The sequence below is a fragment of the Akebia trifoliata genome, chromosome 6, assembly GCF_017979445.1.
Source record: "Akebia trifoliata isolate Shusen 1 chromosome 6, ASM1797944v1, whole genome shotgun sequence".
Taxonomy (NCBI): domain Eukaryota; kingdom Viridiplantae; phylum Streptophyta; class Magnoliopsida; order Ranunculales; family Lardizabalaceae; genus Akebia; species Akebia trifoliata.
In genome coordinates this window covers 25,869,781-25,886,850 of record NC_141380.1, presented here as the reverse complement: position 1 = coordinate 25,886,850, position 17,070 = coordinate 25,869,781, and the positions used below count along the sequence as shown (strand labels likewise).

The 17,070-nt window shown below is 35.2% G+C and overlaps 1 protein-coding gene across 3 annotated transcripts in view; it reads right to left on the bottom strand.

Moving 5' to 3' along the window:
- The window catches only part of LOC147400521 (Transducin/WD40 repeat-like superfamily protein), a 30,049-nt gene extending 13,362 nt beyond the window's left edge, over positions 1-16,687 (bottom strand). Inside the window, exons 1-6 of one of the 3 annotated variants that reach the window (XM_086446215.1) lie at positions 16,456-16,687; positions 16,227-16,323; positions 15,549-15,602; positions 15,395-15,447; positions 3,644-3,677; positions 857-947 (exon numbers count right to left, since the gene is read on the bottom strand). In XM_086446215.1, coding sequence (XP_086302341.1) covers positions 857-947; positions 3,644-3,677; positions 15,395-15,447; positions 15,549-15,602; positions 16,227-16,323; positions 16,456-16,514 — 388 coding nt within the window. In that variant the 5' untranslated portion in view covers positions 16,515-16,687. The remainder of the gene's footprint in view (positions 1-856; positions 948-3,643; positions 3,678-15,394; positions 15,448-15,548; positions 15,603-16,226; positions 16,324-16,455) is intronic. The other 2 variants (XM_086446212.1, XM_086446214.1) reach the window with 2 other exon arrangements.
- Positions 16,688-17,070: the final 383 nt, after the last annotated feature.

Genomic DNA, 17,070 nt, shown 5'->3' with positions numbered 1-17,070 from the left:
TTAATTTTTTATGGAGTACGGCATCATGCCACAGAATATGAGTAAATTAAATTAAAGACGGAGGTAATCACAAGATGATTAGCTTATTCATCACAAAATAATCAACGTGAACTAAAAGAATTGCCATAAAATTCAGTTTTGAACCATAATATTTTCAATTTTTTTTTTTACTCCAACATAAACGAAGTCTGAATATCAATCAGCAAATACATTCAAATAGAATGTTGGAAAAAGAGCTTAAATATTATACAAGGAAAGTTAAAGAGTTTTTTAATTTATAGGAAGGGTATTTTGGAACATGGAGAAGGATTTGTGCAACTGGCCCCAAATGGTTGGAACAAGGCTTTGATGATGATAATGGATTAGAAGGTAGTGCTTGTGTCAATGAAGAAACTAAGAATTATATATGTTGTCCCTTGTGTTTATTTATTAAAGCGTCAAGGAAAAAGCTCAAAATATCTCATTCAAAATGCAAACAGGTATGCACATTGTAGCAAACTATATATTTATGCATCAAAACAAGGATACAAAATCCAATGTTGATTTATATTTCTGTCAGATTATAAATAGATGGAATTATTTTGGCATTGAGTAAATATAACAAAATTTTCATAAATTATTGAAACCATGGAAAATGAGAGAGAAACAAGGATGTTTTAGGGAATGAAAACATTAGCATGCCTACAATTAAAAATAACCATTATCCAAGCTTGAACAAAACCTACATTTGATGAGAAAATAGCTTAGAAATATAACATGTGGAGATAACTTATAGTAAATATATGGATTAATATGACGTCAAATGTGCCACAGCCCAATACATATGCCAAGAAAATAGTCTAGTATGGAAACTTACATGTTGATTGACCATTTTTGAGGCAATAAAGAACTTCAAAGTCATGCACTGTTAAACATCCTGTTTTTGTTACTGATGCCAAGTATATTCCCTAAAAATCTCAAAGTCAATAATCCAACAATGAAAATAATAGGAGACGATATCCAAGAAAGAAGAGATTTTTTTTTCAAAGAAGTTTAGAGGATTTTATTTAAAAGAAAAATGGAAGGCAAGAGTAAGAAAAACAACGTAAGATGTTGAGATGCATGCAAAGGAAGAACAAGAAATGTAAAGGTCACCCTTCCCCATGAATAATGAGCCCCCATTGAAAACACAGTCCTCAGAAATAAGCCCCCAAACTCCAATAAAATTGATGAGTACTTGCACAAAAGCTCCTTAATCAAAAGGAGAATTTCCTTAACTCCACTCTATTCTTGACAAAGACTCATGCTTCTTTCTTTGAAATGCCCCAATGTACTACAAATGGAAAAAACTCCATAACAAGCCCCATCTAAAAGAGAAGCTAAGGTGTGCCAAACACTAAGCACCTCATACACTAGTCTCGGAATGGAAATATTTCAATCAATGTAGAAATTAATATAATTATTATAAATGAAGGAAATGATACAAAATATTGAGGAATTTTTTTATTGAAATTGAGGGAAATGATAAAAGAGACATTAAAACACCTTCATCATGCCATCAAAATACAATCAGCAACCATAAAGGGTGCAAATGAATATTAACAACGTTTTTGCTACACATACGCACAAGTATTTGAGATCTAAACAACGATAAAAAATACTATTATACAGGAAAATGAAAATAACAATGTCGCATCAACAACATACACCTCAATATGTAAAACACTTGCTTAAATGAATCAACTATTGAATACTACATTCACGTGTTGTTATATGTTTTGATTTTTTAATATGTATGGACAAATAATAAGGTATCCAATTAATTAAAACATGGATGTGTATGTCCTTACATGAACGTACTAATATGCTTAGAATGTGTCAAACTAAAATAATATTGATATCTAACTAACCATAATTCATTCGTACTACTGAATATTAATTTTTTATTAGTGGATGTCATCATTATCGTCGTCATCATCATCATCAACATCATCATCGTCATTGTTATTATTATTATTATTACTACTATTATTATTGATGTAATTTACAAATCCTATCTACAAGCAATTAATACTATTTATAATTTTTCTCAATAGTTTTGAATAATTTTTGAAAAAGGATATTTGACTAGAAATAAGCTATCACCAAAATGTTTTTGCAAAATGAATAGGGATTTCTTACGAAATGTATACCAAAAGAAATTATCGGTTAAACTTTTTTAGACCTTGTGGAAATGGAAATATTTTGATATATTTCATGAAATTATGTTAAAATGTCATATTTTGGTTCCTGGTCTTTGAAGACATCCTCAACGTGAAAGCCCTTTTATATTCTACTCCAAAGAATTTTAAAGAATTTAGGAATTTTCCTTTGAGAATTTTTCTATTGGTGGGAACAATAATTTATTGGAGAGCTAGTTTTCTTTTCTCTTGGGTTGTATTTTCTTGCGTTCGTGTCTTTTTATTATGTGTAGGTACCCTTAACCTCCTTTATTGTATTTCCCTATATTTTAATATAATATTTTACCTATAAAAAGATGCAATGAGGTTGTACAAATAACCCATGATGATGAGTGGAAAAAATGAATAGGCATTCAAGTTTGTAACCATTCAAGAATGTTTACAATTTGCAGGTGAACTATGTGTTGTGTACAAGAGCTCCCGGAATCTAAACAAGATTTCCATGACTAGTATGCCAACTGCATCGATGTTGAGATTTGAGATAAATTGAGAAGTGTTCAATTCCATCAAATTTTAAGCACATCTAACCATCTTGAGCATAAGAAGCTATAGAAATAGGTAAACATACAGTATACAGTTCAAATTATCATGTTTCATATATTGCATCACAATTTTCCATTCTGTCAATAGGAAAAATAAGTAAATGCATCAGAATGATTGAACATATTGGATCGATAACATAGCATCGATCTTATGATACGTATAAATATTGAAGGAAAAAAGAACCCAAACCATGTCCATAAGTTGAAACTTAGGGTTTAACCCATTAAATTTAAATAGAATGTGATAAGAGCTGAACCAATCTAGTTCATCTCCTTTTTCATCATCTTCTTCTTCTCTTCTCTAAATCATCTTCCATTGGTTACAACCTAAGAATTCAACAATCTCATCTTACAATAAAAAAATGAATCAGATTGAATATGGCTTAAAGGATTGTTACAATCTAATTAAAGATATTTGGTGCTCCTACAATTTGCAAAAGGATACTAGCAACTATATCCAACTAAGCATGGATTTGTTCCACTATCAACCAATTACAATCACTGAATTGCATGAAAGCGAAATTTCAATAAAAATAAATAAATGAAATGGAAAATGTAAAGCTATTTCTCACATAGAAAGAACTAGATGCCAAATCTTAAAGCAACATAAAGCTATATATTATAAGACAATTTATTACATGACCAATCCAGATCATGATATTACTTACCTATTAAAGGTAACAATTATTTATATAGCACATAGAACAAGTAGGTTTAAGTTTATTTGCAAACTAGTTTACATGCTCTCCACCAAGATGGAACAAAACAAGATTAAATAATATAACAAAATCCAAAGTCCAAACACTATTAAAAACTAGATCATAAAAAAAATATTTCCACATTTTAAAAATATGTTACAACAAGAAAAGATCAAGTATCCACCTTGGTGTCAAATTCTAGTCCAGATATGCCCCCCCTGACAAAATAATAATAAGGACAAAACCTTTGTTGTCAAATGAAGAAATATTTTGGGATTAGAAACAAAAAATAACAAACCAAGCATAGACATGTGCAACTATGTTAGACAATAGATTAAGACATTGATGACTAAAAATATATAATGTCAAGAACAATGGAAAGAAAATGGTTCCATTTCCTAAGTAATACATATGCCCATTAAATCATAGGTACTATGTGCATAGCTATTATTCCATATCATAATTGTGGGAAAATTTTCTATTTGCACACTCCTTGGATACATGCCAAAGATTGGATCTTCTTTCCGATAAGATGAATGAATTCCATTCTTCTCCAGTGAGATAGATTGACTCCAATCTTCTTCTTCAGTTATCTAATCCTTATTGGGACATCACGAGATGCCTTCCAAAAAACTTTGACTAAGTGGTAGAGATTTGAGTAGAGAAAGCTTGAGAGAGAGGAAGAGAGATCTGGTCTTTTAGAAGAGAGGTCTCCTCCTTTTATAGACTTGGGTGGGCTGTTACGGATCTGGATCACTAAGCATTGATACGTAATTGCCTCCCCATTAACTCATCAACACCTTCATCCGTTGTATGGATAATCTTAATCATTTGAATGCTAAATATTTTTTAATGGTTTTACCATCACTCAAGTCCATTGATTTAGTGGTTAAGATTGTTTGAAATTGGTGGAAATTTTGAGTTGCTTCCATTGGTTTATCCAAATAATGACCTACTATTTGGATAGTCAATAGCAATGACATATACAATACTATACTAACAATCCAAAAGGAGGATTATTGGGTGGTATGACTAGAACGATGCAAATCAAAGTTATGCATGTCTAAAAGACAAAGAAACAAAAAGGAAATCAAGCAAATGCTCAAAAAATATCTGAAAATCTATTGTTGTACTACAACATAAACCCATATACCAAATCTTTGAAAGTCTTTGTCACTTCAATTCAATTGAAATTTGAAAGAGGCATATGATCATGAATCGTTGAAATTTCACATCAATCTAGATCCATGTTACCCAATTAGTTGCTACTAGTCCGAACCACGAATGGTACTGAGCAAGCCAGTTCGCAGCATGGTTCGTACTAGGTTCGTAAAATCAAGCGAACCACGAACCCACCGAATTTTGGTCAGGTTCGGCAAAACAAATATTGTTTTCATTGGTTCACTAAACCAACTCAATTTATTATTATTTTTCATTGTAATATTTAAAATTTGGATTATTTTACGAAATAGAATCTCTATTTAACTTAGAATTTTTTAACATTATAATTGTGATTATAACTTGTATACTTGAATTATATATATATATATGCACAAGCGGACCAAGAAAAGAATTATCTCTACCTACCCCTACAAACCAGGTTCATTCTAGAATGGTGAACCACAAACCCGAATTCGAACCAAGCGAACCAATGAACCAGGTAACGTAGGTCTAGATAGGGTACTTTTTTGGTGTTTGATGTTATTTTTAATGTTACATGTTTGTTAGACTAGTACAAAAGATCAGAGTTAGGTTTGAACCCTTTTTTATAGGGCTGCAACTTGGGGGCAGGTTGAAGGGTAAACCCAGGCTCAACCTAGGTAGCAAAACCCTCAATCCGGGCTCAACTCAACCCGACCATCGAGCCTAAGCTCACTAACCCAAGCTCAACCTGAGCTTGATCTTCTAAAATCGGGTTGAGTTTGGGTTGGCCCGAGTTAGGTAATTTTGGGCAGTTAGGTCGGGTTGGGTTCATTGAATAACCCTAATTTCATTTTCATTAGCAAATAAATTTTATATTTAACAAAAAAAATACAAAATCAAAACCAAACAACCAGTAAATAAAATTGCATACAACCTTTAAATCCATCGTTGAAAGAATATTTAAACAAACCATAGTAAACCAAAGTTCACATTAATATTAACTAATTGTCCACAAGTCATAATAATAAGATGCAATAAGAAAGCTAAATAAAAAAATATATAATTAATATACAAATATTTATATATTAGTATAGAGCATAGGGTATGGGTTGAGTCGGGTTGCTTGTACCCTCAACCCGAATTGAAATCGGGTTGAGATATTGTAATCCAGTCTCAACTCATCTTCTACATAACTCAGCCCAGGTTTGGCCATCAGTTGGGTTGAGTTTGGGCCAGCTCGCCCAGGTTGCAGCCCTAATTTTTTATATGTAAAAATGTTATTAAGAAACAGAAAAGAGGAGGCCTATTTTCAGTACAAAATGATGAGATCAGATCTGAGATATCTCAGATTTGGTTGAAACCTTTAGAAATTTTCAGAAGTTAGGAAAAGATAGAGATAAACTTTATTGATTTTATTTCATTCAAATGCAAAAACTGCCTTACAACTGGTTACAATAACCTATTTATAAGTCAATAATGCCCTTGTAGCTAACTAACAGAAAACTCTAACTAACTAACAAAAATGAAAAGTCCATAATGCTCTTGTAACTAACTAACTAAAAAAGTAACACAGTTACAATTGATTAACTAGCTAATAGGACTGATTATAACTGCATCATTTCTCTCCTTAAAAGAACTCAACCTCGAGTTACAACAGTTAAAAGGAAGAACTACTGTGGAACACGGGCGGAACTGCTTCATTGGCATAATATGGAAGCAAGTGTTGCACATTAAACACATTAGAAGTGTTTAAATGCCTAGGCAGTTCAACCTTGTAGGCATTGTCATTGATACATTCCAAAATTCTACAAGGACCCACTTTGAGATCTTTAAGTTTGGTGTATAAGCCAGTTGGCTGCCTATCTTTGGTTAAAATCACCCAAACCAGGTCACCATTGTCAAACACAACTCGCCTCTTATGAAGGTCAGCAACTGCTTTATATTTAGCATTAGATTTTTCAGTTTGGAGCTTAACGTGTGCATGAAGGTCCTGCATAAATGTCGCCATATCTGCAGCTTTAGTGTTGGTCTCCTTATTAGTAGGCAAAGGAGTTAAATCCACAACACTTGAAGGTCTCGAACCATAAACCACTTCAAAAGGAGAATTGTTAGTAGTCCAGTTCTTTGAAGAATTGTAGGCAAATTCAGCCAAAGGAAGAATGTTGTCCCAACTCTTGATATGCTCACCAACCAAGCAACGTAGCAAATTTCCACGGCTTCTATTTGCAACTTCAGTCTGCCCATCAGTTTGAGGGTGAAAAGAAGTTCTGAAGTTCAACTCAGTCCCAATGTGTCTCCACAAAGTACAACAATAATGGCTAAGAAACTTTGCATCTCTATCGGAGACAATGGAGGTAGGAATGCCATGTAGTTTGTAAATCTCTTTGAAGAAGAGATTAACAATATGAGAAGCATCCATAGTCTTCCAACAAGGAACAAAGTGTGCCCTCTTTGAGAATCTGTCCACAATCACCATGATGGAATTATTCTTCCTTTGAGTAGGTGGCAAACCTAACACAAAGTCCATACTAATGCACAACCACGGTTTATTAGGCATTGGAAGTGGTAAATACAGTCCTGCATTAGTGGCTGTACCCTTTCCCTTTTGACACACATGACACTTTGAACATGTCTCATAACATCCCGAGTTATCCCTGGCCAAAAATAGTCTTTTTGTAGCAGATCAAGAGTCTCATCCATACCAAAATGACCTAAATTGTGCTGCTCAGTTAGAAGTTTCTCTCATAGAGAGCACTTTGGCACGCACAATCGCAAACCTTCAAAAAGAAACCCATCTTTGAGCATAAAATCAGTAGATTTTCCTGTTGTATCGTGTGTAAAATAGTAGCAAAATAAGGATCTTCATGGTGATAATCCTTAAAACTATTAAAACCAACCACCATACCTCGCATCTCCACCAATAAAGTAGCTCTTCGACTCAGTCCATCAGCCACCTTATTGAGAATACCAAATTTATGCTTCAAAGAGAAGGTGAATTGTTGCAAGAAACTCACTCCTTTAGCATGTTGCTTGTGCAAACTTTGTTGACTATGGAGATACTTGAGAGCTTCATGGTACATATGTAGAATGAACTCCTTGTAGGACAAATAGAATTCCAATGTTTAACGGCCTGCACTATAGCATAAAACTCTAGATCATAGGTATTATACCTCATTTTGGCACCATTCAACTTCTCACTAAAGAAGGTAATAGACCGTCCAGATTGACCAAGGACTACTACAATTCCCACACCTGCAGCATCAGTCTAATTCAAAGACTATCAAAATCATGGACAATAAGTGTCGAAGTTGTAGAAATATTCTTCAACAGCTGAAAGCTAATTTGGGCTTCTTGAGACCATTCAAAAGTCTTCTACTTAAGGCATTCCATAAGAGGAGCTGCTATAATGTTAAAATTGTTGGTGTGTGTATAGTGTTGTTGGTGTTTTGTTGTAAGTGTATAGTATAGGGTACTCTTGTAATTTACTCATTTGATTATTATAAGAAAAGGGTAGAGCTGGTGTCTCTAACCAAGCTTCCTTACATTTCAAGTTGGTATCAAAGCCAACCAGAGCAAAATCTATATTTTTTTTATTTTGATGACATCATCATGACGTCATGATGACGTCAGCCTTAATTCATCACCAAATGCTTCCAAAATTCATTTTACTAAGAGATTTTGATCTTCTCTTTATCATGAAAGCCTCATTTGTATGATTTGCTGCTGTTTTATGGGTTTTTTCTTGAATGTAAAGATTGAAGGGCAGTTTCCTCGACATTCGTAATTGTTGATAGGATGATAATCCACTGTTCCGATCGACACCTCCACTTGAAGGGTTGGCCGTTTTTTCTAATAAAGGAAATCCATAGCCTCCAATTGCTGGTTTTTTAAATCTATATGGTGTTTAGACCCTCTTTTACTTGTTTTTTGTTGGTTCGGTGGCACTGTTCTCGACCAATCTGACTTAGCTCTCTTATTTGATCATATTTGGTTCGACTCGCATCTAATTAAAACTATTCTTGATATTTAGTAGGTATGATTTCTTCGTTTCTTGAGTTTTGGGAAGATTTCTAGGTGTTGGTTGATATTTCTTGGGAGCTTTTTTACCCAAACCAGTTTTTCTCTTTTTCTAGACCTTTTTTTCTCTTTTTTTTTAAAATATCAAATGGAGTCTAAAAGCCTTGCACTTGCTTCTGTTTTTGATTCCCTAGTTCATTCTATCACCAACCTTAAGTTTAATGGTGATAGTTTCTTGGTCTAGTCTTGAGCGGTCAAGTTGTACATTGGGAGTCGATCGAAGCTAGGATATCTTAATGGGAATACTCCTAAGCCTCTTCCTGGATCTATTGATGCTGACAAATGGGAGGTAGATAATTATAATCTTTGAGGGTGGATCTTAAATCCCATAGAACCTCAACTTGCAGCCAACTACAATTTTTACGAGACTATTCACAAGCTTTGGGAAGCTCTCACCCAGACTTACTCTCTCACGGATAATGATGCTCGCATTTATCAGTTGTTTCGAGAGATTGCTCACTTCCAGTAAGGTGAGCTCGATTAATGATTATTATGGAGCTCTTCAGTGGAGATGGGAGGAGTTGAGTCATTATGAACCACTATCTGAGTTGTCGACAAAGTCAACGAAGATTATTGCCAAAAGTACTGAGATACACCAGATTTATGATTTTTTGGGTGGTCTTTGATATGAATTTGAACAACTTTGGACTTAGATTCTTGCAACGTCGCCACTTCCTTCTCTCAGATTAGTATATGCTACTGTGTTTAGCAAGGAGCGTTGTCATGCTATTATGACTTTTGTCCTCCCTTCTACTGGTGTCCCTTAGGAGCATGTTGCATTTGTTTCATCTGTTCGCCCTCCCTCTGTAGGTCTTGGTAGAGGGAATGATAGGGGCCGTAAAGGTCATGGATGTGGTCGATGACGATCTTCTATCCTTTGCCCCTATTGTGGAATAGCTGACTATGTTCATGATTACTGCTATCATCTCCATAGATATCCAGATGGTCAGCTTGCATGTTCAGCATGCTGATACAGTTGTTTCCACAGCCTCAGACTCTCAGTCTATTTTGACAGATGTTCCCTTAGACTCGATGGGCAAATTGAGGAAATGATTCGATTAGAGTTGCGCTCTCAAGCTTCTTCTTCTAATATTTTTAGACCATCACCATCTTCAGTTCCAATAGGCATTAATACTAACTTTGCATTTGCTGCCTCTACTTCATCATCATCCTCTCGGTGGGTGATCGATTCAGGTGCCACTGACCATATGATGGGTAAGTCTGACAGGTTCTCTATGATTTCTTATCCTTCCACACCAGCCTAGCTTCGCTTAGCTGATGGTTCCTTTACTCCTATTTGGGGGGGTAGTAACCATTCCAATATCTTCCTCTTTTTCTCTTTCCCATGTGTTACATGTTCCTAATATTTCCTCCCAACTTTTGTCTGTTAGTAGCATTACAAAATGACTAAACTGTTGTGTTATTTTTTACTCATCTCATTATGTTTTTCAAGAGCTCAATTCGAGGAAGATTGTTGGTAGAGGTGTTGAGAAAAGGGGACTGTACTACTTGGATGCTCCATCAATGTTTCATGTCGTTGCTAAAGCTGTTTCTACTACTATTCCTGGTGAATCTACTCCTATTTTTGGCTCTATATTTTCATTACCTATTGTAGCTACTCAACATACCTTATTTTTGTGGCATGCCACTTTCAAACATTATGTTCTATGATTCCATCTTTTAGACAAGTTTACAAATCTATTTAGTTTCAATGTGATATATTTTAACTTTCAAAGCATATTAGAAATGTTAATCCATATCGCATGCATCGATGTCATTTTCCTTTTGAATTAGTTCATTCTGATTTATGAGGTCCATCTCTAGTTATACCTATTGATGGATCTCGATACTTTGTTACTTTTATCGATGATTGTACTCGAATTACATGGGTTTATCTCTTGAAGTCTAAAGATGAGATGCTTTCTAAATTTCAAGAATTTCATGCTATGGTACATACTTGGTATGGTGTTCTTAAATTTTTGTGTTCTGATAATGGTGGTGAATTCACTTCTTACTCATTTTTTCACTATCTTGAACAACATGGTATGGTACATCATTTTTCATGTCCATACACCCCACAACAAAATGGTGTTGCCGAACGTAAGAATAGACATCTTCTTGGTGTGACCTGCTCTTTGTTACGAGGTATGCACATGCCGAAGTCATATTGATCTATGACATTGCTTATTGTATGCCTCTTAATTAATCGTACTCCTAAAATCTTAGAGGGTCGTATTCTCTGTCCTCAAAATCTCATCTTTTCCATTAAGCCTTGGGTTTTTTGTTGTACCAACTTTGTTCAAGATCATCGTCCCAGTAGACGAAAATTGGATGATACCGCAATCCGTTGTATTTTTATTGGCTATTCTAGGGTTTCTAACGGATATAGATGCTTTGATCCTCAATCGAGAAGTTTCTTCACTTCGATGGATGTCACATTTTTTTAACAAGTTCCCTATTTTTCTTCTGATAGTTCTGCATCAATTTTCCTGTCCCCTACTCCCTTACTTGTTCCAATGATTTCTTCTGACTCTTCTTTACAGCAACATGGGCCTCTCATGTATATTCACCGACGGTCTTGTGCTCCCTCTTCTATTCTACAACAACCGTCATCTTCCTCGCCGGTAGCTCCAACTAGTAATCTCAATCCTTTAGTTATGCCTCCTAATTTATCTCATACTAATGCTTCATCTTATCTTGATTTGCTTATTGTTGTTCGCAAAGGAGTTCGTAAGTGTGTTTCCACTCCTTACCCTATTACTAAATATATGTGTTACCAAGCTATATCTCTGTCTTATAGAGCTTTTCTCTCTGCTGTTGATACTGTGTCCATCCCTCACTCTATCTCCGTTGCTCTTATTCATCCTACGTGAAAATTTGCGGTGGAGGAAAATAAATTCCTTGCAACGTAAGCATACATGGGACATGGTTTCTCTTCCATCAAGGAAGCACACCATTAGTTGTCGTTGGGTATTTGCTGTGAAACACAACTTGGATGGCACTATTGCTCAGTACAAGGCTCATCTAGTTGCTCGAGGTTTTGCAGGGTTTTACTCAGTCTTATGGTTTGGACTATGATGCCACGTTTGCTCTTGTAACCAAATTGACATTTGTTCGTATTCTTATTTCTCTTGCTGCTAATCAAGGTTGGCCTATGTATCAGTTAGATGTGAAGAATGCATTTCTTCATGGGCATCTCACAGAGGAGGTCTATATGGATCCTCCTCCTGGCTTCTTGGTTCAGGGTAAGTTTCCTGGGAAGGTTTGTCATCTTCGAAAATCTATATATAGTTTGAAGCAGTCACCTCGTGCTTGGTTCCATCGCTTCAGTGAAGTACTAATTAATATGGATTTTCAAATATGTCACTTCGATCATTCCGTTTTCACACATTCTAGTCAGATTGGACGTACTATTTTGTTGGTCTATGTAAACGATATTATTCTTACTGGGAATGATTCTTCATTTATTTCTCGCGTAAAGGATGAGCATGGTCGCATGTTTGAGGTCAAAGATTTGGGAAGTTTAAATACTTTCTTGGTCTTGAGATGGCTCACTCGAGGAAAGGAATATTTCTTTCTCAAAAGAAATATGTCATTGATCTTGTTAGTGATATTGGTATGCTTGGTTGCAAACCATCTTCATCTCCTATGGATTTTAAGCACTCACTTCATGAAAATGATGACGATCTTCTTTCTGATCCTTGAGAATACCAACAATTTGTGGGGTGTCTTATTTATCTTACTATCACTCGACCAAATATCACATTTGCTGTTAGCCTGGTGAGTTAGTTTATACATGCTCTTCGTGCCTCTCACCTTGTTGTTGTCCATTGCATTCTTCGGTACATCAAGTCTAGTCCAGTTGTGAACTTATGTATTTTTCTCATGACCATCTTGATATATTTGGATATACTGATGCTGATTGGGTAGGAGCAATCATAGATCGTCAATCTATTTATGGATATTGTGCATTTCATGGAGGAAACTTGGTTTCATGGAAAAGTAAGAAACAACCTATTGTAGCTCGCTCAAGCGTCAAGGCTGAGCATCGAGCCATAGCTCATGGAGCATGTGAGATATTATGGCTTTGTTCCTTCATTTCTAAGTTAGGGTTTCCTATTAGCGGTTCCTTGCATTTTTATTGTGATAATGAAGCAGCTCAAAAAATTGCATCTGATTCAGTCCTTCATGAGAAGACTAAGCATATTGAAGTAGATGTGCACTTTGTTAGAGAGAAAGTTTATGATAGCTCCATAATCCCTAAACATGTCTCTATTTGTCAACAACTTGTGGATATCTTCACCAAAGTAATTGGGCCTACTACTCTTTATGATGTTTCTATCAAGTTGGGCATGTTTGACATGTATACTCTAACTTGAGGGGGAGTGTTGGTGTATGTACAGTGTTGTTGGTGTTTGTAAGTGTATAGTGTAGGGTACTTTTGTAAGTACTTTTGTAATTTACTCAATTTGATTAATATAAGACAAGGGTAGAGTTGGTGTCTCTAACCAAGCTTCCTTACATTTCAAGTAAAGTTTCTTATAAATCTGCGATAGAAGGTGGCCAAACCATGAAAATTTCGTACTTCATGGATAGAAATAGGTATAGGCCACTCCACTATAGCTCAGACTCTCTCTTCATCCATCATGATTCCCTTAGAAGATACAATATAACCCAGAAAACATACTTTCTCCAATGCAAAACTGCATTTCTTCAAGTTTCCATAGAACTTTTCACTTCTCAAGATGTCAAATACCTTCCGGAGATGAATCAGATGCTCTTCAAGACAGCGGCTGTACACAAGAATAGCATCAAAATAAACCACTGCAAACACACACCTAGAAGAGGCTGTAAGACTTAGTCATAACCCGCATAAAAGTACTAGGAGCATTAGTAAGTCTAAAGGGCATAACAAGCCACTCAAACAACCCATTATGTGTTTTGAATGCGATTTTCCACTCATGTCCAGGCCGAATTCTGATTTGATGATAACCGCTTCGTAGATCAATCTTAGAAAAGATCTTAGCACCTGCCAAATAATCTAGCATGTCATCAATTCTTGGAATCGAAAACTGGTAGTTGATCATTATCTTATTGATAAAACTACTATCCACACACATTTGCCAAGAGCCATCCTTTTTAGGTGTTAGCGATGCCGGATCAGCACAAGGCCTTAGACTTGCACAAATGTAGCCCTTCTCCAAAAGTTCACTAACTTGTCGTTGCAATTCTTTGCGTTCCTTAGGCACCATTCTATATGAAGCCTTGTTTGGAAGAGAAGAACCCCGAATGAGATCAATACAATGCTGTATATTTCTCATTGGAGGCAATCCGGAAGGTAAATGGAAATACATCTGAAAATTCATCCATAAGGTCTCTAATATCTTCAGAAAATGTACGGGCAACCACCTCTTCATTAACCACCAAAGTGAATATAGGAGTAGATCCATCGTATTCTTTGAGGAAGCTTTTTAGAGTAAGAAGAACAACAGATTTTGATTTGTTATCCACATTTTCATGGGAAGCAGGGTGAACTTATGATCTTCCTTCCAAAAAGCATAAGTGTTCTTTTTCCCATCATGGATTGTGCTCCTATCATATTGCCAAGGTCTTCCAAGAAGAACATGGCAAGCATCCATTAGAACCACATCACACAATACCTCATCAAAATACTTCTTCCGGATAGAAAAAAAGACCATGCATTGCTTCACTACTTTTACTTCATTGTCCTTCTTGAACCAAGAAAGCTTGATTGGGACCTAAGCAAAGGGTTTTACACCATCTACTGATCTACCCTCCCAAAATTTCATTCTACCAGCTCTCCTCACTCCAAACCCAATTCCTTCATTCATTTGCTTTCATTAATGATGCTTCTCCAAAGACCACACCCATAAGGAGTTAATCCCTGGCTTATCAATGAATAAAAAAGGAGCTATCCCCAGACCACTTCTCCAACCTAAATTACCAAACTCTACTAGTTCAAACCATTCCCCGTGACAAACAATTCGTTGATTTTTGTTCAGTAAAGGTCTCTCGATCTTTTGGTATAAACTATTATGAGACAAACTCTTGTTTCCATGTCTGCCTGTTTGGCTTGTGGGGAGATGTTCGTGTACAATAGAGTTGTTATTTTTCTTGTACATCACTATGTATAAGCCCTTATAAGGAGCAATACCGTCCTTTGTCAATATAAATACTTTTTGCACAAACCCTAGTTACAGTTGTCGTGCTCCCCAAAGAACATCCCAACTCTAAAATATATATGTGGTATCAATTATAGAGTGTCAAGTCAGTGAGACATACTTCTCAAGGTGAGGTGCAAGGTGAAAGAAGAAATTCCTTCATTGTAATGGCAACATTGAAACTTCACTTAATGTCACTAAAACAAATACTTTCCAAGAGAAAAATGGGTGGTGTAGTAACCAATAGTATGTCAAATGAAGTGAACTCTGTAGTACAAGAGTTACATAGAAAAGGTTGTTGACCAATATGATACCAAAGACGTAAAAAACTATACAATAAAGAGAGCTAAATCACCAAAGACGTAAAAAACTATACAATAAAGAGAGCCAAATCACCCTATTAAGCATTCTCCCAATGTAATAGATGAAGCAAAGGAACAAATTTAAAGGAAAACATATGGAATGAAAATCAGTTAAGAAAATCAATGGAGGATCTCTATATGATTTAAGATATAAAAAAGAGCATCGCTAACCTTCCACAAGGTACTTGGCTATCCATAATTGCAGCATTAATCATTTGATTCATCTGTACAACAAATCTGAACTTTCAACTCAAATGAACATGTAGCACATAAAACTTCAATCCACAGAATCTTAAAAAGTAGAATTAAGTAATGACTTTCTTACATGAGTTGGACAGCTTGCGTCACCAATGTGGTACAAATGAGGGAAAGCTCCAATCTTTCCACAATAAAACAGCACAAATTCAGTATCAATGGCAGAAAAATTCAATTAAGTCCAATTAAATCAATCGACAACATGTATTAAGGCTGATTTACTAAAACCTTCATTGAAAATTGTGAAATTTTCAAAATGTGGTGTTTAATAATAAACAATAAAGGATGTTTTAGTATATTTAACTAAATTGTTTCCTTGCTTGGTACTGAAAACAGCAAATTACCATCGTTGGAATGAATTGTGCACGGAAACAGGAATTTCACAAATTTTCCACTTTGTAATATAATTTCCCCTATGTCGGAATTAAATTTTTTATTTTTTTTACTAAATATGAAAAAAATGAGTTAAATTACCATAAAAATATTATTCACATTTAATAAGGTAAATTACAAGAAAAATATCATTCTCAAAATGTGATATCTAATAATATACAATAAAGGGTGTTAGTAATTTAACTTAATTTTACCTAGTTTGGTAAAAAAAATAATTTAGAAAACAGCAACTCACCATTTTCGGAATTAAATGAATATTGCTCCGTAACGGGAATTTCACAAATGCTCTACTTTATTTATTTATTTATAATTTCCCCTTATATTGATAAAATAAAATTAAAATAAAAAAAAATACCTCGGAGTATGATTCAAGCAACAATGCAGAAACTTCGTGACGATACTTTGAAGAAAACCTGCCGTCCAATTCCGCAATGCTCCTCTTCCATGGAGACCTTGAATTATGAGGCAAAACTCAATTAATCGATCCGTCAAAATTGAAATTGATAACGATTGCAAGTTTAAAGATGTTGGAACCGCAATCGGAGAGAAGAACAATAAAACGAGAGTGATAGAGAATATTTTACCTTCGAAGGGGTTTTGGATAATCGGGAGAAGAGGAGCAAGGAACCACATATTTGTCCATGAGAACTGAGATCTAGGGTTTCAGTGACAGATGTAGGTGAGGATATAATGTAGGTTAAGAAATGCAGATCAGCATCTCAATCTTTTGAGAGAGAGAGCTCCAATGGATATAATTAGGGGGAATGAAGAGGATTTTGATCTTTTGGTAGGTTTCCCGCCATTTTATGCCTGTTTGGAAAATTATTTAATGAACCATTATTTAAAGACTTATCTCTAAATACCCCCTAGTTTTTGGGGGGTAACTTAAATGCTCCCCACCAATCACCTGGAGAAAAGATTCTTAGGCGGTGTTTGTTTGCGCTATTTTTCAGCGCTTATTGCTGAAAAAAATTAAATTCAGCACTTTTGTCAAAATAGCGCGTTCGTTTACTCGTGCTTATTGCTGAAAATAAGTGAAAAAAATTCAGCACTATTTTGATGCTGAAAAAAAGTGCTGAAGCAGTAAGTACTTCGCTTTTTTCAACACGGACAAGTATGCCCTTTGTTTTTTTGAGCATAGACAAGTAAGCCCTTATTCTTAAAAGGAAATTACCTCTTATATCTCATGGATAAGTATA